This window comes from Convolutriloba macropyga, unplaced genomic scaffold (assembly GCF_964194025.1).
Source record: "Convolutriloba macropyga unplaced genomic scaffold, txConMacr16.3 SCAFFOLD_4485, whole genome shotgun sequence".
Classification (NCBI taxonomy): domain Eukaryota; kingdom Metazoa; phylum Xenacoelomorpha; order Acoela; family Convolutidae; genus Convolutriloba; species Convolutriloba macropyga.
Genome location: NW_027449815.1, coordinates 54 through 21,429, shown reverse-complemented (window position 1 = coordinate 21,429; position 21,376 = coordinate 54). Strand labels below are relative to the sequence as shown.

The window sequence follows — 21,376 nt, the reverse complement described above, 5'->3', positions numbered from 1 at the left end:
CTCTGGTGCACAAACACAGCTCCAACGGGGTCACCAGGCTAGCAGGGTCTCCAGATTCGATAGTAATCATGAAGATGTCTGCAGTACTCCGCGTGGTTTCGAGGTAACGGCTGTAGGTAGCCGCTCTGTCTTGCCGCCTGCTCCACTGAAGCTCTGAAATTAACTGACCTGAACTCCACATCTCACCCAGCCTTCATTACGACCCTGTTGTGTAGCCCAATTGGCCTGTGGCAGTCTCCAGCCTGGGCCGGTTGGGCACAACTGTGTCAGGGTGGGGTACATTGGATACATAGATCATCTGGGGTTTGGATTAAATTATTTAAAGGTGTGTTTTGGGTTGGTGGGTAGGTGGAAGGGCAGTGACTCGAAGAGGGACTAACCAGGAACACCAAGGATGCTATTGTGTACCAATTCTATAGTGCCTAAAAGACAAGAGAAATCCGAACCGAGTGAAGAAACGGAGGACATTACATCCATGGTGCATAACTTCCAGTGGCCGAGAGGGAGGGGTGCGCGATGGCAGCACGGTCACTGGAAAGGTGAGAAAGTTTCCAGGACAGCGGCCATGTCCGTGCTGCAGGTTTTACTTCTGAGGACACTCACAACCGGGCAGGGCCCAGCACATCAGCAGTCAGGATCTGCACCACCCTTCGCTCTCCAACCTCCTTGGATGGTTCAGCCCAAAGCAGCTGGGCTTGATCCAGGCCTCAGCGGTGGGGGTAGCTTGAGGACGGGTGAGAAAGCTTTTGCCCCTACACTCCAGACAAAGCTGCCACAAGCCTGCCAGTGCAGAGGAGGTAGCACGCCCGCCCTGTGCATGAAGGGTTGTGAAGCACCAGCTCCTCAATGCACTTGTCCACCCCTGCATCGTTGCCTAAAGTGATGGCAGACAACAGGCCCGTGAGAATACACGTGGTTTTCGGGGTTTGAAGAGGCTGGAGTCAGTGGGGAAGATCTTTAACAATGACCCCCCCCCCCCCCCGGGGGTTTTGTGACTGCGGATCTCGCACTACACCTTGGTGTAGGCCTAGATTACATGGCGTCCAACCATGAAACAAAGATTCTACAAGTGGTCAGTACTAGTTGCAGCTGAAGCGTTGAAGATGTACACACATTTAGACCTGTATGACTAACTTGGCACACCACGGTTTGATTTCAAACTGTTTGAAAGAAAATACAGCTGATCAGATCCTTGTACACAACCAGTTCGTAGTATTTGAAGGGGAGCATCCCCTAACAGCTCAAGGCAACACATTGGTGCTTGTGGCGTTGATGGTTTGTTGTTGTGCCGGTGCATGTTAGTTGGTTGCCCTCGACTGGTATCATCCAGCAGGCAAGGATACGGGCATGAGACTTGGACATCTCAGAGCCGATGTCAATCCACCCCGCCAGCAAGCAGGAAAATGGAGCATTGCAAAGCATAAAGTCATATGTACGACCCTTCCCTCCCCCCCCCCCCCCCCCCCCCCTTTTCTATTGCCAACACATACAGCACCGCAACAGAAAAACAGAACAGAAAAACACACGGAGATGTTCGTCCCGTGCACGGAATGATTTGTTCCCTTCCATGGCTGACATTCTGGAACTGTTAAAACAGCCATCAAGTTTAGCTATGTTGTTACACAATCATCGAACTCCATGAGAAATCACTGGTGTACGGCGCAGTACTGTCACTTCAGTCCGCTCAAACGACTGATCTGTAAGGATATACACATCCCTAGGATCGCTGCATGTGATTGAGGGGGGGTATGGGGAAAGATGCTCGGGTGTCTTCAATATGGCTGGTAGCGGCTGTTGTAGCCCCCACCACCACCCATGTATCGCCCGCCGCGACCCCCTCGGCCACCTCGCCCACCATAGCTGCCACTGTATCCACCAGGGGAGGTTGATACCCGTAGCCTCCCCCAGGTCCACCTCCCCTGACAGGGCCATAACCTGCCATTGCAGGGTCCATACCCTGGGGCCCCTCCTGCAACACGTATCCAACCTGGCCATTGGGCAGCATCATGGGCACCATAGCCATCCGGCTAAAGTCTGGACCCGCCATGCCTCCATACGGGCTGCCTCCATATGGCATGACACCACTGCGCCCGCCGGAAGGCCCACCAGTGTACATTCCCCCTCTCCCAGAGCCTCGGCCTCTTCCAGACATGCTGGCATAACTACAGAGGAGAATGCGGAGAAGTGTTAAGTCGCGGGCATGGCCATCAGCAACAGTTTATGGACAGCAACGATCACAATACAGAGATAACATTGATCACTAGTGGAACCAACTTCGGAAAACACTGGTGTTTACGCGGTTGGTGGGGTGGCACAAAAGCCATGTGTGTGTGTGTGTGTATGTGTGTGTGTGTGTGTGTGTGTGTTTGTGTTGGGAGTCGGGGGGGGGGGGGGGGGTCGCAGCACCTGTGGTTTCGGGTATCTGGCTGTGCTCGCGCCATGGCAACTCCTAGAGCATTGCCATCCAGCTCCGGGGGTGTTGCTTGACAGGCTTCCACAGCAGACAGAGCTGACTCCCGAGACGTGAAGTGGATGAAAGCGAATTCTGGATGAGGTGTGCGCTTTGGCGGTGGAATGGCGATCCTCTCGATGGTTCCATGACAAGAAAATAGATTCTAAAGTTGCCAGCATAGGCGATGTCAATCGCTTACATAATGTCCATGTTCTGTCGTTGCGAACCACATATTTGCACCGGCGGCATCAAGTTGGACAGAGAAAGTCCAGGCAGCAGTGTAAACACCCTGGGCCCAGCATCTCACCTTGAGGTTCTCTGAGTTGGCGCTGGGAGGTAGTTTCGTCACATAAATTGACTTGATTTCAGCGGTTGCGATCAAGGAGGGGTCCTCCTTTTTGGGCTCAGCCCAGGCTACACTCAGACTCCGCCCATTCAGGGTAAAGCCTGGGGGTGCAAGCGCACGTCGGCCCGCCTCAGCAGCCGCATGATTGTAGAACTCAACAAAAGCAAAACCACGATTCGCATCCGTTCCATTCCCCGGCAGCATCTCCACATTCTGCATTACAGGGCAAGATTCAGGGAGGAGTCATAGAAGGATTGTTGTACGTGTGAAGATACCCGGTGTGGAAGGTCATCAGGATATAGAACAATGTCATACCTCCACACCCATGCAAGCCTTTCTCAGCTTCCCTTCAATTTCCGGTTTGCCCATATCCTGCACAAACCAAGACCGGTTAGCAACCCACCTGGCTGGCCTCCCCCCCCCCCCCCCCCCCCGGGCTCTTTGTCCCAGAACCAGGAATAGAGCAAGAAAACCTTTGGAACGTTGCCGAGAAACAGGCGATTCTTCACAGACGACATCACAACACGGACAGGCTTGGATCCTGGGTGGCCAGGGATCTCCTTTCCGGTGAGCTGCTCTGCAGCCTTGTTGGCGGACTCGACAGTGAAGTATACGCCAAACGCAAACCTGTCCAAACGGTGTATGTGTGTTGAAGAAGGAAGGGGGGGGGGGGGGGGGGGTTTGAGTACACAGAAGGCTGACGCTTTCCACACTATCACAGATAGTTCGCAAGTCAGAGCAGTGTGAGGTGTTTTTAATCAATCTGGAGAATGGGCAGTGAGAGCCAGCAAATGGTTTACCCCTTTGTTCTGCTGCGTTGGGGTTCCCAGGATCCTTGACAAGCCTCAGGGAGTGCAGCTGAACAACGCAAGCGCATAGAGTTTGGAGGGTCACCGAAGCTGCAACTTTCCATGCTAAGCAGATGAAAGTGCGCATCCAAGTGAAAACGTACACTGCAGGCTGAGGGGGAGCCGCACACCTCTCCGGCTTGGGTACAGAATGCAGTAACATCTTCCTCTGTGGCAGATCGAGGAAGCCCTCCGATGAACACCTATGCGTGAACAAGGTCTACTTGTGAGTCCGCGAAGTCAGACATGTGCTGCAATTCCTGATAGGATCCTTGGCACACCTCGGTTCCATGCGGAGGAAGACTGAGAGGGTCATCAGGAGACCCCGTCGCAGGTTTGTCAACCACAGGCGCCACATCTCCTTCATCATCAAGCTTCACGACCGTTCCAGTCCCATCCCCATCACCTCCTATGACATCTTCCATTTGATCATCCTGGGAATCAAGAGAACCCGGTACATTGAAAGTGAAAAACGACCCTCTTCCTGCAGCTAGAAGTGAGGTTGACCGCAGGAGAAACAGTGACAAGAGGACTGCAGTTTCCGAACCCCTAATCGGATTGAACATTGCAGGCTGCACCCCATTCGTGTCATCTTCAAGGTCTGCCATGGCATCTCCATTACTGTCATCGATCAAAAGCTGTCCCTCAACCTGAAGAGTGTGTGCCAAATGTGCCGGAAAACTATCAAAACATCGCAGTAGGGCATAGTAGCAGTTCTGCATTCCTTCTCTCGTACAAAGCACCAGGGACGGGAGTGGCTGACTGCAGAGATGGGTGTGGGCTTGCTTACTGGGTCACTTGGGGGCTCTTCATCAGCCATAGTGTGTCAGCTGCGAAGGTATGGGGTGAATGTGGAGCTAGAGAAATCGCCTAGTGGGGTGGGATCCAGTGGGAAGTTTATGTGCTGTGTGCACGGAAGCAGTGGCACCTGTGTATTTGCAGTTGTGTGCTCGGTGGTGAGTGTACGTTCCGTGGCCAGTTGAGGCTCTGATGACAGTGACAACTGAGCGTGGACAAAACTGTGCCCCTAGCTGCGGTGTGTTTTGGAACAACATCAAATCGTTTCCGCACTTCAGAGCGCGTCGTGGCAAAGCCGGCGGGGTGATATGTAGCAATACAGGAAACCTATGGAGACCCTTGGGTGTGTGTGTGTGTGTGTGTGTGTGTGTGTTTTGTTTTGTTTCTTTTTTCTTGGGGGGGGGGGGGGGGGGGTATACAGAGAGCCCGGAACTGCTGCAGCAAAGCCGGAAATCTCATCGAATGAATGCGGAGAGCATAGTTCAAGGCTCGCTACATCTTGTCATGATCCGAAGGAATCAGGTGGCGCGCTGCAGTGGCGCCTGTTGTCCGGAGTGGGCGTGCGGCCGGCATTCTTGTTGTATCTGACGCCGCACCGTCAGCCGGACTGTGATGGAGGCAGCGGAGGAACAAGCCGCAATGGTACGGGCGTGGCTGATGTACGCGTGCCCAAGGGTCTGGGACTCGTGTTTGTGAGGCTTTGCTACTAAGCGGGGTGGACATAAGCCGAGCCAAACATAGCGGCGTGGGGCGGGTCGAGAAGTGGAGCTTACTGAACGAAAAGAGGTGCAAACGGCCGAGTGTGGTGCTGAGGGTTGCTTGGAACAAGTTAGCCGGAGAGTACCTATCAAGTGAATATATTCAGCGGCAGTCTCAGATGCGTAGATGTTACATCAGCAAGCTGCTGCAGTTGCGGAGACTTGAGCATCGGCTGCTTACCCTGAGTACCTAGCGATGTGAATCTGGTTGACATCTGAGGGAACCTGAAACTCCCGACGTGCATGATACACAAGTAGGTACCCGTAACCCAGCCACGAACCCCGACCTCTGACCCTCGACCCCCGCCCACGCACCCTGAAACGGCTGACCCTCGATCCTGACCCCATGATCCTGACCCCCAAACCTGACCCGGACCCAGACACTGACCGGAACGGGACCCCGATCCCAACCCCGACCCCGACCCCGACCCTTGACCCGGATATCCCGCAACACGATCCCCGCGTAGTCGTACCTGTATTCGTACCGGTATGGTTTTCATGTCGAATATTGTTCTCTCTTCTGTTCCTCCCGCTGTTTCGCCTGACTGCCGGCCAGTGCCCACCCATGTCATCCTGACTCGGACTATCCCCCCTGACTCGGACTATCGTGTTATTACGTACGGGCTATTCTATGGTTTCTATGGATTCTATGGTTTCCGGATATATTCCCTGTATATTCCAGGGTTTCCATAAATTCTAGCCGTACTGTACACTTTCGCGTCTCCTTAAGTACGTACCCTGACTACCCGGCTCCACATGTAAGGAGCGGTTTTGGGTTGAGGTATTGGTTCGAACTTCGAACTATGCAAAAAAAACCCAGTTTGTGTTCGGTCGTACATCAACTAACTATTATGGACTGAGCCAAAACTCGTGCATGCAGTGCATGGCTTTTTGATGTGGTGCGTTTCAGGTGACGTTTTTTGGCATTCAGCAAGGTTACTGCACTTAAAACAATCTGACCACAACCCCTCTACTTGCCGCTAGCAGATCCAAAGGGTATACGTAGTACTACAATTTGTGTGTGTGTGTGTGTGTGTGTGTGTGGGGGGGGAAGGGGGGGGGGGGGGCGAAGAGCATAAATAACCCTGCAACTCCATTGCGGCGGGGTGATGTCATCTTGCACATCTCCGGACACTGGACAGCCTGCGGCCCGCATGCCGGGTCGGCCGCGGCGACCTCGCCAACACTGCATAGCGCGAAAAACTAAAGCGATTGTGAAGTGTTGCGCAAGCCAAAAAAAATCCCAAGGTTGTCGACGCTAAGGTGTTGGTCCCAGTCATGCGCCGGCTGCGCCTCCGAGATGAAGGTCGCTCGGCAGTTACTACCGACCAGGACGATACGTCCCGTACCTACCCTACCCTCGCATTAGTAGCATAAAAAATTGGTACTAGCAGTACTAGTACTCGTACTGTAACTATATATTCCCGAAACATACCCGAAATACCCATTCTTGCACCACTTCGCTCCAAATATCGCATGGGCGCTCGCCCAAATAATACCAAATTATATTAGTTAGGCGAGAGTTCCTATTGAGTCCGCGAAAGCAGTACGAAATCGTGTTTTGACCGGGCACATCTTGACCGAGCGTTGGCAGGTCCTAGTCAAACATGTCCTACAGATATTTTGCATTATTTTCCCTTTATTTTGATTTATTATTATCTATATATAATATGGAACTTGGGCAGTTGCACTACGCGAAGCTGTTGGGTTTTGGGTACCCTACCTACCTACCTGGCTAGCGTAGTAGACCTTTACTCCTACTCCTACTCCTACTCCTACTCGTTCCATATCGAATCCTTCGATATTGATTGGTACACGGCAGGTACCTGGAGTAGGTACCCGGAGTAGGTACTCGTAGGTACCAGTTGTTAGGGCAGGAGTAGTAATGAGTAGGTACCTACCCGTACCTACTCATAATACCTACTCTAATTACCCGTACCCAGTAATACCCCCTGGATCGTGCGGCTCCTAGCTGTCCTAATATTGATCGTGCGGCTGCCTAATTTTGCACCCTATTTTTGCACCACATCTTGCGGCTCATGTAGATCGATAGTTGAATCCGACGGCATAAATTATTTACCGGCCGAATCGTGCGGCCACAACTGTCCCGCCGATCATCGGACGGCTCCCTAGTTAAGCTTCATTACTATATCGCTTATCTCACGAGTACTCCTACGGAAACAGTTCAAAACGGAAAAGTGAACGTATATATCATGTTCCCGTACGAGCGATACCATTAATCGCTACGCGCTGCGCTTTGAGCAGTAGTATCGCTACCTACTCCCCAAAACCCAACGCTTCGCTGAGATCATTTTGTAACAAAGAATCTCAAAAAGTGTGGGGAGGTCCACCCCCTACGTTTTCGGCCGTTTCCTCATGAGTTCGGCTCGAACTCGTGAGGAAAACCTCCACAGAACCAAACAAAACTCGGATTTGCACCAGTTTGCACATGTATCTCACTGACGGTTCCCCGGATTTCGAAAATACGGGAGTAGGGTACGAGTACCGATATATATATATGGGCTTGATGTCCGGTACTCGTACTTGTACAAAATCGAACGCAAATTAAAAAGGAACAAAGGCCTTATTGCTAGTACTCGTACGTCTATAGTACGAGTATCATTTCGTCGACTCTGTGGTTCTGACTTCTGACCTGTTTATAAGATTCTACATGCAGCTAGCACGCCAGGCCGGGGCGGGGGGCCTACATCGCAGCATCGCTGACAATATGGTCCTGATTCGAGAAATCTGGTACGTTTCGATGGACTGGGATCTGGGTTTAAAGCATGATCATATCTACACTGCTCCACAAAAGTCAGTACCCCCCTGTAAACCCCTAGCTCACAAAATCATGTGGTAATTGTATGTCATCTATGCACTTCCTGGCTGCCATTCACGGTAGTTTCAAAGACCACCGCAAACATAACTTAGGCATTTATAGCCTTGGAGAAGAATCCACGGCATGTGGCCTTTTCGAGCCCCTGGAATATCAGTTAAAGGTCAGCGACACGCTTGAAAATCGCCCAAAATATCGGTATAACGCGAAATAGTACTGAGCATCCGTAGGCCATTCGGTGGCAGCTGCCAGCTTGATCATTGATGCCAAGCTGTCACAATATTGCACCGCTGAAAAATATCAAATTGCAAGTCCAATCCGTCATTGAGGAGGAAATGGCGTCCATATGTGGCCATTGGGTGGGGCAGAAGCTCGCCCGAATTCATGAGCGGCCTTGTCCGTGAAAAAACCAATTTCGTCATACGGGCTCAGAACGGAGCGTTGTCAAGGCCAGCATGAGTAAAATTTTCGCCGTCCCGGGCCAAGGGCCGGGGCTTAGCCCGGGTCAAAATCGAGTAATATCATAGAAAAGGGTACCTTGTTGTGAAGCCTGAAACTTGGCCAAGTCGCAATAATATTTTGGCACAAATGACTCCTTGTAATGACCACTCCCTAAGGATGAGGCATGCACTCCCATCCCACTCACATGAGGTGCAAGATCAAGCATTTTCAAGGCCTCCCCCACCCTTGGCATGGGCCCCTTTCCTGCTCCTTTTCCGACCATTTTTTGCAATTTTTCATTTAGAGGGTTAGAGGGGTACCACTTGTCAGGGCTCCCCTCACCACATTGGGCAATGGCCCTCCCTACCAACCCTTGTGCACGATGCACTATCACCATGGGTTGGTTGGCGCACGAATAGCATGGCTTGAGTGTCTCATCCATGGTGGAAGGACTCCAGAGAGTGTCAAGAAGGGGCCAAAATTGGGTCGCTCGAAATCACCAGCAAAGCACCAGGAACTCATGTGGCCCTAATGTTGTAGGGTGAGGCCTGATGGTTCCTAGCTATGCATGACAAGAGACACATTGTCCTTGCTACGATCATGCTGTAAGGAACTAAGAAGTGATCACTTATGTCTCGAAATGTGACAACATTTCTAGTTTCAGGCAAAATCGAAGTAAACTCAACATGGACTGGCCTGACCATGGGCACGTCCCCCACCCACGTCCATGTAATGCATAACCTTACCATTGCCTTGACATCTAAGCCATATAACGCGGAGTCATAATGCATTGTTCTGCAGCCAAGGGAGCCAAAGATGGTTTCGTAACTCAATGCATTGTCCATTGACAAAATTATGGGAAGATTTTAGGGGGTGCAATCTTTTGTGGAGCAGTGTATCTCTACTTGTACGAGCATCCACCGGTCCGATCCGCTGTTCCGTATATACTATATTTTGTCGTGTTTCGTCGCAGAATGAGGAACATAAATTTCTTGTGGGCGGGAACCTGCTACGGACTGCCTTAGTCTACTGTTCGCATTAATCAAGAACAAGCTAATTCGGAACGGCCGGAAATGCTGTCAGGTTAAGAATCGGCCGGTTTGTTGATTCGACGGGCTGTACTGTTCGCATTATTACCGTTTGCAAGCAACCGTAGACAGCGTATTTTGTTGTATTTTTATTAATACCCAAAATAAATACATTTGCGTGCAAATTAATAGGGTCCACGGTGTTAAGGTTTCGCAGAAAATACATTGCCGTCCCACAAAATACCACGAAATACAATACGAAAAACTGAAACTCTGCCTCTGTATTTCGGTATCAAGTTGTAGGGATATACCCTATCCGTGCCCTACCTACCGCAATCGAAAGTCGGCGAGTTAAGGCCGAAGTTCCTCGCACACGCCAGCCGAGTACAAGTAAAAGTATCCTCGCGAGTCCGTACCTCGGTACTTTTGGAGAAGAACTCCGGTTTACGCAGCTCGATCGACAAGCCGGCGCTGCGCTGGCGCTTCAACTTCGGCACAGCAAGGCCGCGTCATTTTGCGAGCTCCCAGCAATCCCATTCAGGATATCAAGGTGGTAAATCTACACACAGTGTAGCTCGCCTGCGCTCCCCTACTACCCTTCCTCCTCTCTCCCATCTGTGCTTGCTGTCGCTGACTAGTTGCGCGCCGATATCGAAATTCGAAAGTGGGACTAATAACTCCACTTTCGAAACTGGACACCTCGTCATACCCTGCTTACCCTAGGTGCTCTTTTAAATGCGACTGTATCCTTGGTGCTCACAAAACACATCACAAAATACAGCCAGGAAATACGAGTAACAAAATATAAATAAATACCCCAATAAATGCTATTCTCTAGTTTTTGGGGGTATTTTCTGAGGCGATTTTGTATTTTCTGAAGCGGAAAACGTACCAAAATGTATTTAGTTGATACGCGTTGTATTATATTATATTTCCTGCTGTCTACGGTTGCTTGCAAACGGTAATAATCAGTGTTTATTACTCGTAGTACGATTAAATTCCGTACGATCTCGAGTACGCCCGGGCTCGCGACACGGATCGAAATTTCCGTGTGAAGCCGGCAGGTAGGGTACAGAAGTGTGCAGATGGCTGCAGATGCCCTGGGGCGCGCTGGAACAGGGCGGTCTGGCAGAGCTTTTCGACCGCCAGTATCGCTATAGTCCCGCCGCATCACCGATTGTGTCCGATACTTTCAGCGGATACTGTGTGGTGCCGCCCGCGGTGGTGATCTGTGGGCGTTGACTTCTTCGCGCCCGGGAAACAGATCGCGCCCGTGCGTGCAAAGGCCCAATACGTACAGAACCCCGGAATATCGTCCGAACAGGCACATTTCGGACTGGTCCACTAATTCGACAGCCTTGTTTCGACGTCGAAACAAGGTCACTGTTTCGACGGAATCGAGGCTGTCGAATTAATTAAGGACCGAAATCGTTGTGTTGTTTAATGCGAACAGTAGGATTTTCAGCGATTCCGTTGAATTAAGCCCAAAATCGTTGTTCTTGATTAATGCGAACAGTAGACTTAGGCAACCGTTCGCATTGCTCAAGAACAAGCTAATTCGGAACGGCCAATCTGTTGATTCGACGGGCTGTACTAGTGTTTACGATTAGTACCATCTCCGACCAAACCGGATCTCATGGATCAAGGCGTCCTTGGTCCCATGAATTGATCTAACGCAGTAACGATCAACCCTCGTTCCCCTGCCATGAACTCCATGGCAACGATTTCGTGCCGTCCCCGCGGCGAACCTTCGCGCAATCACGAAGGTGTGTGTGGCACATCCGCGATCCCGGCCAGCCACCCTCGGCTCACCCCACTCGTCAGTGGCGTACCATCTCGAGTACGGCCGGGCTCGCGCCACGGGCTAGCACTACGGGCTCGCGCCACGGGCTCGCGCCACGGAAATTTCCGCGCGAAGCCGGCAGGTAGGGTACAGACGTGTGCCGATGGTTGCAGATGCCCTGGGCCGCGTTGGAACAGGGCGGCCTGGCAGATCTTTTCGATCGCTAGTATTGCTATAGTCCCGCCGCATCACCGGATGTGTCCGACACTTTCAGCGGATAAGGTGGTGTGCCGCCCGTGAATTGTGTGTGTGTGTGTGTGTGTGTGAGCTCCCCGGCAACCGTTGTTTCCGGCCAACGGTCCCCCACGGCTAGGCCCCCCATTGCCACATGTAACTCGAGTTCCCTCACTACACCCTACTTTCTACGCCTACACTAAGACCAAAACACACCGGTGCATGTAGAAATACTCTGTTGTAAGTACGCACTTTATATCGCGATTGCAGGAATACTATGGCCTTTTACAACTTGGTACCAGCTCGTACTCTCCATAGCATACCGCGATATGGTAACACAATATTCCACGGCTATCACGGGCGCCGTAGATAAGCACAAACCAGGGCATCCTATGCGTCCGATCTACAGGCCGTGATGATTCCGTATCACTTGTGGTACGTACCGTACATGTACTGACCCTCCCCCCTTTCACTTAATTATGTTGGAACTATACCTCCCAGGCCGGCAGGCGCAGTCCCCGACTGCCAACCCCCTCCGTTGCGGGTTGCCCTCCTTGTCTCTCGATCTTCCCTGAAATTGCTACTGCTGCGCGCCGCGCAGCAGTCCCCCCACCGCCTTGCTTATCTCTCGCTCTCCCCTGCAACTGGTGTGCCGACCGCCTTGGTGTCCAAACTTGTCAATACGACCGGTAATCTACTTTGTCCCATGTAGCAACAGGTGTGAAAAGGGTCCCGCATCACGATGGCGGGGTGCCCTCATTTGCAACAAAGTGCCCTCAAATGTAGTTAAATCCGGCCGGAAAGGTACCCTCATTTGTAATTTTCTCAACAACTAAGTGCAACATTTGTTCGGTCCATGGCAGAGCCACTGTTTTCCATGCCTATAATAATGTCTGTAGCGATAGTTGGTAGGGTAGTGTAGTAGGAACATGTCTCGAATTATTAGGGCCCCCGCTCGATCCCTATCTATAATTTATTAATTTTTTAAACGGCCGAGTTAAAACTCGTACCAGCGCTGTTCCAGTACGGTACGCCGTACCTACGTCCAGGTGAAAGGTTGATTACAGCCAAGAAGACGTACCTACGTAGCTACCTAGGTACCTACGCGCGCGCCGGCCCCATTTACAAGTAGGGTACGTTCCTCCGCGGCCGGCCACATCAGTATGCGCGCAAGTAATGCACAATTGCACAATTATGCACAATTTCACATGCATGCGTACATGTGGCCGGCGGGCTCTTACTCTCTCTCGTTCTGTTCTTGTAGGCCCACATAGGCCGACACCTACCGGCCGGCCACATGGTAGGTAGGTACCTCTAGGTAGCATGTTTTAATAATAAGGCGCACCAGATTATGTGGGAATATCGACAGATATAGCTTATTTATTGTAGGGCACGCACTGTGATCGAGTGCACACCCGCGGACTCAACACTCAACGTGTCAGCAAGACTCGGCCGGTCATGCCTGCCTGGTGCATAATATGGTTCATCAGTACCTATGCATGCATACTACCCATGGGTCATGACTCATGACGTCTTCCCGGCGCCACTGCGCGGAAGTGCTCGGCCTAGCTCAGTCTGGTGCACTGAGTCAAGCACCAATCCCTTTGCACAGCTAGGGTTAGCTGCAGCGGCCTTTGCGACTCTGAGCCGCCACTGCACGCCTAATCCATCATTGGTTTTGGGAATCAGAAAATTGGATCAACGTGACGTGTCCGGAAAATTGACTTCAGTTGCCCTTGGACACAACTGAAATGTCTGAACCCACGGCGGGAGAGGACCCCCCTGTCTGTGGCGGCACCGCTGGGTCGTTACCACTAACAACACAGGCGGGCAAGTCGGCCGCTGCCGCTGCTGCTCTCGCTGCAAGAGCCTCAGCTGAGAAAGATGCCGCTGTAGAATCTGAAGCTGTCGGAATCCAGGATGACGAGGCCTTGAGATCCAGTGGCGAGGTGCCTGCCTCAACTGTTTCAGAGGCAGAACCTCCGCGTAAACCGCAGCCAGCGGCAACCGCGGTGGCAGCGGTGCAACCTCAGGAAAATCTTGACAAGGCTGCCAAGCCTCCTGCCCCCGCGGACCCCCCGGTGGCAAACCCAACCCCTGGTGCAATAAAGCGCAAAGCTCTCAGTGGTCTAATGGCCCGACTGGCTAAGCCCAAAGCGCGACGTCGCTCCAACGGTGCAGCCCCAGCCGCCACGGCTGCCTCGGCTGCTGCTGCTGTTGCTGCTGCTGCAGCAAACCCCGCGATCCCATCCAAGGCAAATCTAGCGCCTGACAACTCAGCTTCCGGGGCGGAGGAACCTGAACCGGGAATCCCGCAACTTACTCAAGATAGCGCGGACGGGGAGACGGAAGTGACCCCTGATGCTGCGCCCAACGCGAAAGAAACTGCTCCCGGACGCCCAGAGGCAACTTCCCCGCAAACAGGGAAACCCGCCGGCGAGGACCCACCCTCAGCCTCGCAGCCTGTCGTCGCAGGGGGTGAAGGAGTTGAGAAAGTGCCGGAATCTAAACAGCCGTCCGAGCCTACGGCCAAACAAGAGGGGGATGCCATCCCCGAACCCGAAAAGATCACCCCGGCCCCGCCCGTGCTGCCCGTAAGCGGTCCTCGTCGCAGAGTTCCCTCAAAGCTTGCCATCGCTGCTGCGGAGTCGGAGGCGGAGGTCGCTGCCAGTCGGGGAAGGGGGAGAACGCGCGGTGGCTCACGGGGTGGGAAAGGCTCGCGCTCAGCTGGGAAGCGCGGCGGGGTTTCTGGCCGCGGGAGAGGACGCGGCAGACCTTCAGCTGCCTCTTTAGCGCAGGCGAACGCAGAATCTGCACTCGTTTCCCCTAAGCAAACTTCTGAACCTGGCAGAGAAGACACTACAGATAAGCAAGACACTGACAAGGTGTCTGGTGCTGAGGTCAGTTCACGCAATCTTGTTCATTTACATACTCCGGCTGGTGGCTCCCGTGCCTGACCGCGGAACTGTGATGAATCAGCCATCTCCAGCACAACCTGCATATATGTGATACACACAGCAGTTTTCCCCATTCGACACCTAGCAGCTCATCTCTTGGTTGCCTGCTTGCCACACTTTCTCTGCTGTTTTTGCGAAAAGGGGGCAAAGGCCGGCAGGGCAGAAGACTCCAAGTCCCGGAAGTCCTATGTCTCGACGAAAACCCGAGAGGTGTGGAGCACAGAGGAGCATGAACGATTCATAGAAGCAGTAGAGAAGTACGGCCGGAAATGGAAGTCTGTTGCTGAACACGTGCACACACGGACTCCGGTGCAGATTCGGAGCCATGCACAAAAATACTACAATAAGGTATTCAAGGCTACTCGGATCTTGAGGGGACTCGCAGAATCCCTGTAGGATTCCAGCGATGCTTTCTTGAGTACCATTCTTTCGTCGTGCATGAATTAGTATGGATCGTACTGCCTAGACACACTGCCCTCTTCCGTATGCTGTCGCTCTGAAGCATCACCCAATTTCCACGTTACAGTTTGCTTGCGCTGAGGGTACACTTCTGTTGGAATCTGCAGTTGAGCAAAGAGGGCTGCGAGGCGGATATCCCACCACCACGGCGCAAGCGCCGGCCAGCTGTTCCTACCAGCAGTGGGAACGGTCAACCAGCAGGTGTGCACGAATTGGAAGCTCCTGAGGAAGGAACCAGCCCAGCCATGGCTCTGAGTAGTGACGCAGAAACTGCTGGGACGAGAAGTGGCTCTGGTAAAGCCACCACATCGTTGGAGGTGCCTGCTGGAGGCGCCCCGGCCAGCAGACCATCCTCGGCTCAGCGGGCAGAACCAGGCACTGAAACGAAGACCGAGACAGACATGGCGGTGCCGCAGCAGCAACAGTTAGGTGGCGGTAATGGCAGCGGTGGTGCGGATGGCACGGGAGCGGGCCCTCCTGACCCATGGCAGCAGGACGACCATAGGGCGGAGAACTGGGACCCGACAGGCAAGGGACCTAACGCCGAGCAGCAAGGGCAGCAGCAGATTCGGATTCAACAACAGGGCAGACCTGTGGGCCCATCGCCTGGCATGTCAATGGGGAATCAGATGGGCGGTTTCTCTCAGTTTGATCAACTACAGGACAACATGATGGTGCAAGGGGGGCTTCCGCCCAGTGTTGGGCGGGATGGTGGGCCGTATCCTATGGGAGATGGCATGAATAACTGGGGTTTTGCTGGTATGCGGCAAGGTAGGCTGCTGTGATTGTAGTTCCCCATAGTCCACTGTTTTGCTATCTGCCGAATTCGATTTACCTTGCGAACAGCGGTACATGTGACTTTTTCTGCGACAGAAGCAGTTTGTCAGTCAACTGCTCATATCTTTTGTGTTGTGCATTGATTCATGGTGTGGTTGATATGCCAATGCTTTTTGGTTCTTGTGCGTCCATCACTAAGGTAGTGACAAGTTGGGTCATTAGTGTGCTTATCTCACCCCCACATGTGCTGCCCTTAGGCATGGCTGGATACGCGTCTGGCTCCGGTCCAGGATCTGGATCTGCATGGGGCATGGACTCGGGTGGCATGTCAGACCTTGGCCAAGTGATGGATCACACTGGTATGGATCTACCTCAGGACATGCGCCAGGGCGGAAGCTCGTTCATGTCCCACAGTGGTTACCGAATGAGCAGGGGTATGTCTGGGGAGATGGCGATGAGCTGGGGTCAATCTGGGAGAGGCATGCCATCTATGGGTGGCAGTGGCAGTGGATACTATGGCGACTATCCATCAGGCATGATGCAGCAGCAACAGTATTGGAGAGGTGGAATGCAGCCCGGACCCAGCTACGGCCAAACTGGAATGGCACCAGAGGATTTTCAGTCTATGGGTACTGGGGGATCCTTTGATGGGGGAGATGGTGGTATCCGAATGCGCATCCCAAATACCGGCATGCGGATGCGAGGGGATGTCAGATCTGGTGAGATTTACCACCCTATTTCCCTGATGCTGTTTGGTATGATGTAGCAGGCCTCCTCTGTCCCTGCATTCCCAGGGCTCAGATTTGAGAACTGCCTCTGCTGTCCGTCTTCCGTCTCCCATAGCCAATTCAGTCGGCGCTTTTGATGCTGTGCCGTGTTGCGACGCACCAGAGGGTAGTTTAGTTTTTTTTTGTCTCCGCATCTGACGCCTGACCGTGATTTGCCTTACTCATACAGCACAACCGATGATGGATATGGAGCCACAGATGTATGCCCAGCAGGGTGGCTTCCGGCAGCCCAATGTGGGCATGAACGGAAGTGACAGCATGATGGGGGGAGGCTTCAGCCAGACTCAAGGGAGTGTGATGGACAATTCCAGATACATGATGAATGAGTCACCAGTCATGGAGGTAATGCCCCGGCCTACCGGCTTGCTCTGTAGTGATTATGGGATGCTGTCTTGGACTGCTGGGCCAAGGCGCATGCTGCTACCCCACAGCATGATGTGGTTGCGCTTGTGGCAAATGTGTCCCCCACAGCATGGCACTGTGTTTCGTTCGCAGGAGGGTAGTGCATACAGCGGCTCGCCTGGAATTATTCCATCCCAGCAGGGAAGTGGCCGAAGCATGTATAGCATGCCCGGCGGTGGCATGGGAATGTCGCCCTATGGAATGCCACAGTCTGACCAGCCGCCCTCACAGCAGGCGTGGCGAGGCATGCCAGGGGATTCCTCAGATACTCTACCGATGAGGGGCCTTGGTAACCGAGTATATGGCAGCAGCCCAGGGGCAGTGATGCCCGACGGAGGTGGCAGCATGTATCAATCCGGCCTGGCCCCTCAACAACCACAGCGTTGGAGCAGCGGCGGTAGTCAGACTCCAAGTGCTCAGAACCGGACATACATGCCAATGGGTTGGCAGAACAACATGACATGCTAGGCAAAGTTTAATCCAGTAGCCACTTTTTGACTGACTATTTCTGGCTGAAAATAGCAGAACCTTGACCCAACCAAGCAGCATGCTTCATTTGAACCATGGATCATTGGCAACATTGAATGAATCTTTACATCATCCGGCTTGTTCCAACTACCAGGATGCTGGTTCGATCCTATCTGTATTGTCGTCTGTTTTGCGTTGATTCACCTTGTTGACGCATAAAATCACGAGTGCGATCAGGCCTCATATATGTGTCCAGAGATCGGTAGCATGCCCTGGGTTCCCGGCTGTTGAGTCTGTACCTGATTAACTCTATCTCTACGCATCTCACACTTCAGCTGCGAAAACTGATAACCCCCCCCCCCCCCCCCCCCCCCAACACACACACACACATACACCCAGCGGCTGTCATCCTAAACCGGGGTCGTGGACTACAAGAAAACCTGAAGGCAGCCCACTGTATTGCCTGCGTCGTATTCACACAGATCAGTCATTTGTGAGCGTGCGTTGACTTGGAAGCTTATTATCTCATCATGAAGAAGTTTTGGAAGGCAACCACATGTCCTGCCCGCGCTTCGCAGGGGTGCGTGTGGTGCCAAGCTTGAGAGCATCAACATCCGATGTGCATGCCACAATGCGTGCCACAGTTCACCCATGGTACGTTCACCCATGATAGAGGCCACTGTGATCCGACATAGGTTCACATAGGTTGCGGACAAATGCCCCCCCCCCCCCCCCCCCCCCTTTTCCCCAGGCCCGCCTCTCTCTGGTCGGCATGATGCTGAAACCGGGTGTTATGTGTGTACACATACATACTCAATGTTACATGACCTACCACGTCACACAGGATAATACGGTCAATATATGGTCTGCAACTCTGCATCGTAGCTTCTGGGGGAAGGTTTGTGGAGAAGGTTTGCCAACCGTACAACTTGGAAGAGCTTCAATATACGGCAACAAAGGCAAACCATCACGTGCCCAATTCCTTCAGGTAAGGAACTGCAAAACATGGCAAAACAAGGAGGCCTTGTGACAACGTGCCCATCAGAGCACCTGCTTGTGAAAGGCAGAACCGGAACGCAGAGCAGGTGCCTGTCATAAGGGAGAACTTTTTTCTTGTCGGCGGGAGATGCGAAACGGTGCTTACGAAGACGTGACAGGCAATACTGTGACCATCCTACTACTTCCTGTGGGCCTCAGCTGGTGATGGTACATGAAAAGTCTCAGCCCTCACACCTACCCCTCCGTGCAGTATGCGGTTTGCACATCTCTCCGGTGTTCTGGCATGTAAATGATGTGATAATATGAACACCTTGAGTGGTAAACCTGCACTCATGAGCATGGCAAGGAGACTGGGGTCCTGCACATGCATTCGTGTCCCGAGGTCCCAAGGTCCCGAGTTGTGCGTACAATGTGCCCCCCCCCCCCCCCCCCTCGGTTGCGCCTAGCGAGATAAATGGTATTGGAAGTGTCTATGTCGGAACACCAGCTGGTGATCCGACAGTGTTGGGTGTTCGCTCCGAAGTTGATTACAACGGCTGCCAGCGTGTGCTTGCCCGGAGTTTTTTCTTCAAACGAAGCGGTTGAACGCATTCTGCAAGCCAGTACCATGCAGTTAGTTGGACGAACCCGGAATCCCAGGTGACACCAGTTGTCAACTCAAATAACTGTGGAGTGGTATTTATTCACCATGATGCCTTGGGTCATGAACCCACGCGCGTAGCTCTCCATCTTCTTTTTCTGATCCTTACTGCACTTGTAGTATCCATAAAGATTTGTTCCGGACAGCATAATGCCGATGAATGCTATGAGAAGGTAGTCTGCATGCGGGTCATATCATCTCAGATGTCAACCAGCCCCCAAACCTGCCCCAATTCCCCCACAGAACGCATTTCACGGACACAACAATGCGGCCAGCATGTGCCATGCCCAATGTAGAGGCATTGTGCTCCTCAACAGTGTGTATGGTTGACACAGCTGCCGTGCACTGGCAAGGCTCCCATTGGGGGATGCCTTACATTGTTTCTCTTCCACAAGGAAGCATTACCCCCCCCCCCCCCCCCCCCCCCGGCCCCCTCTCCCTGCATTTCTCTATCATTCCCTCCCCCCGTCCCTTTTCTCCCCTCTGCACCCCTCTATTCTAATCTCGTTTATGTGGCTCGCCCCTCGCATCAGCGGTGAGCACGTACACATAACTAATCAGGGCTAGAGAGCGAAGCAGGTAAGCCTCGGGGGCTGGGCACATCATGAACGGCAGATGACAGAGGATAACATGAAGAGCAGCACGAGGTCGAAAGCCAGGCCAACCTACCCACCTAACGTGAAGCGAAACACTGCGAGGATGATGAGCAGCACCCAGGCCAGGGGCTGCAGCAAAAGGTGTCCGGGGGAGATGTGTTAGCACCCGCAAATGAGGGGAATTCATAATCTCTCTCCAATTCAATTCAATGTAGTGAACACAGATGTTGTTCATGTGCAGATACGGAGATAATGGCGGTGAGAATTCAGTCATTGGGATTGGCAGGGCAGGGCTTGGCAGGTCAGGTACCGCAACATAAACACCCATCCAGAATATTCCCTTGTCTTTGCTGTTTATGACTCGCTGTCCCTGTTTAAGTGCAGCAAAGGACCAATAAAGTCAATGATGGCCTCAGGCTCTACTATTTGCGCGGCACATGTCCTGATGAGCGCAGATGCTCAAAAACATCTGCAAAAAGCCAACACAATCAGATCATCTGTACTACACAATACTTCGTCGAGGCTTTCAAACTGCCAGGTGCTGCTCCCATCGTCCGGCCACTTCATTCCACCAACGAAGACCAACTAGCAGTCTCCCAGACACGTTTTTAACCTAACAACAGACAGTAGCCTTCAGAACACAATCAGTGCTGTTCGGTTGGCTGGACACTGCTGGAGCATCTATTTGTCCTTACCTCACAATTCAATAAGCGAGTTCATGTATGGTGCAATGTAATCAGGCATATGTGGGGATCGTATTGGAGATTGAGGATATGCCAAGCGGCCGTCGCTCCAAACCGTTCATGCAAATCGTGACTACCAGCAATGCTATTGCAGCACGCCCAAGCCGGACCCAAAGGGACAGGGTCGGTTGGTACCAGCTAAGCCCAAAAATGGCGATAGGTGCATGTTTGGGAGAGGGAATGATGGCGAAAGGCGGGGACGCAGAGAAGGGGGCGAGGGCCCCTTGGGTCCATTCGCACCGTCCAGAAGTCAAGAGCCAACAGGACGACACAAAGAACGAAATTTGGAACAAACGACTTAACAAACCCAAGTACATACTATATACCAGGTGATGGCAGCTGCCTGCAGCACAAGCATGAGTACAAGGCAGACAGATCAGTTTGTGGGCTGTAGATCCTTCTTCACTTTTTCCGATTCAGGTTGTTCAAGGTCACACTGAGAGTGTCACTGGGGGCACGTGGCAGAACTTGCAGCACAGTGCCAGACCACACCTTGAAAAACACATGGAAAAAAGCGGTAACGGGGTGTGCATATGCAGGTTGCTGTGCCTCGGAGGTTATGTTCCCTTCCTCACGGTAGCTTCCATAGCCGAGGAGTTGGTAATATTCAGCGAGAAGATATAGCTGTCGCGGAGCTGGTTTGCACCAAGGGTACTGGCCAAGATGTCTGTAGTGGCCACCGAACCTCAACTAGCGACGGATGTGGTGGTGTGCTTGCCTGAGTGAGGTCGTAGGTAGATCGTTTGGTGCTATCCCCCCCCGTCCACCCCGAACGTGCCTTCGGCTGGGTGCAGGTGTGCCACTGCTACACTGCAGTGTAGGTAGTGAAAGGTTGATTACATCCGGGGGTCAGCCTATGGGCTAGGTGTAACGTACCCAGCCGGCCAAAAAAGGTAGTAGGTAGCTGGTAGGGTACCCTACTTAGTAGAGGATCGAGATATGTGACAGTTCACAGTTCGCACGCTTTGCGTTCTGGCAATATATGAGCCCTGATATCGCTATGAGTTATGACTCTCAAGCCAG

The 21,376-nt window shown here is 52.7% G+C and overlaps 3 protein-coding genes across 3 annotated transcripts; 1 reads left to right on the top strand and 2 right to left on the bottom strand.

Annotated features, from left to right (window-relative positions):
- Positions 1–1,625: 1,625 nt before the first annotated feature.
- Positions 1,626–3,651, bottom strand: LOC142355353 (uncharacterized). The gene is made up of 6 exons (XM_075407554.1): positions 3,601–3,651; positions 3,272–3,426; positions 3,114–3,170; positions 2,760–3,011; positions 2,407–2,615; positions 1,626–2,162 (listed from the first exon to the last, which is right to left on the bottom strand). Exons 2-6 carry the CDS (start codon positions 3,314–3,316, stop codon positions 1,718–1,720), a joined length of 1,008 nt encoding a protein of 335 aa, XP_075263669.1. The 5' UTR covers positions 3,317–3,426; positions 3,601–3,651; the 3' UTR covers positions 1,626–1,717.
- A 9,599-nt stretch (positions 3,652–13,250) lies between these two features.
- On the top strand, positions 13,251–17,375 carry LOC142355352 (uncharacterized). The gene is made up of 6 exons (XM_075407553.1): positions 13,251–14,424; positions 14,623–14,829; positions 15,048–15,711; positions 15,975–16,436; positions 16,675–16,847; positions 17,001–17,375. The coding sequence occupies exons 1-6, from the start codon at positions 13,276–13,278 to the stop codon at positions 17,373–17,375; spliced, it is 3,030 nt and encodes a 1,009-aa protein (XP_075263668.1). The 5' UTR covers positions 13,251–13,275.
- Positions 17,376–18,916: 1,541 nt separating this feature from the next.
- LOC142355354 (uncharacterized) lies at positions 18,917–21,063 on the bottom strand. The gene is made up of 7 exons (XM_075407555.1): positions 20,846–21,063; positions 20,594–20,696; positions 20,124–20,223; positions 19,921–19,980; positions 19,688–19,739; positions 19,062–19,192; positions 18,917–18,966 (listed from the first exon to the last, which is right to left on the bottom strand). The coding sequence occupies exons 3-7, from the start codon at positions 20,175–20,177 to the stop codon at positions 18,943–18,945; spliced, it is 321 nt and encodes a 106-aa protein (XP_075263670.1). The 5' UTR covers positions 20,178–20,223; positions 20,594–20,696; positions 20,846–21,063; the 3' UTR covers positions 18,917–18,942.
- Between the last annotated feature and the right edge of the window lie 313 nt (positions 21,064–21,376).

Bases quoted from the DNA above. Each gene is read 5' to 3' on its own strand.
- LOC142355353 (XM_075407554.1), bottom strand. From the start codon at position 3,316: ATGTCGTCTGTGAAGAATCGCCTGTTTCTCGGCAACGTTCCAAAG. The intron at 3,171-3,271 runs GTTTTCTTGCTC...TGGTTTGTGCAG, and splicing joins TTCTCGGCAACGTTCCAAAG to GATATGGGCAAACCGGAAAT. The intron at 2,163-2,406 runs GTGCTGCGACCC...TCTCCTCTGTAG, and splicing joins CCAGATACCCGAAACCACAG to TTATGCCAGCATGTCTGGAA.
- LOC142355352 (XM_075407553.1), top strand. From the start codon at position 13,276: ATGTCTGAACCCACGGCGGGAGAGGACCCCCCTGTCTGTGGCGGCACC. The intron at 15,712-15,974 runs GTAGGCTGCTGT...TGCTGCCCTTAG, and splicing joins TTTTGCTGGTATGCGGCAAG to GCATGGCTGGATACGCGTCT. The intron at 16,848-17,000 runs GTAATGCCCCGG...TTTCGTTCGCAG, and splicing joins ATGAGTCACCAGTCATGGAG to GAGGGTAGTGCATACAGCGG.
- LOC142355354 (XM_075407555.1), bottom strand. From the start codon at position 20,177: ATGAAGTGGCCGGACGATGGGAGCAGCACCTGGCAGTTTGAAAGCCTC. The intron at 19,981-20,123 runs GTATTGTGTAGT...GCACTTAAACAG, and splicing joins AGTTTGAAAGCCTCGACGAA to GGACAGCGAGTCATAAACAG. The intron at 19,193-19,687 runs GTGGGTAGGTTG...ACCCGCATGCAG, and splicing joins AGTGTTTCGCTTCACGTTAG to ACTACCTTCTCATAGCATTC.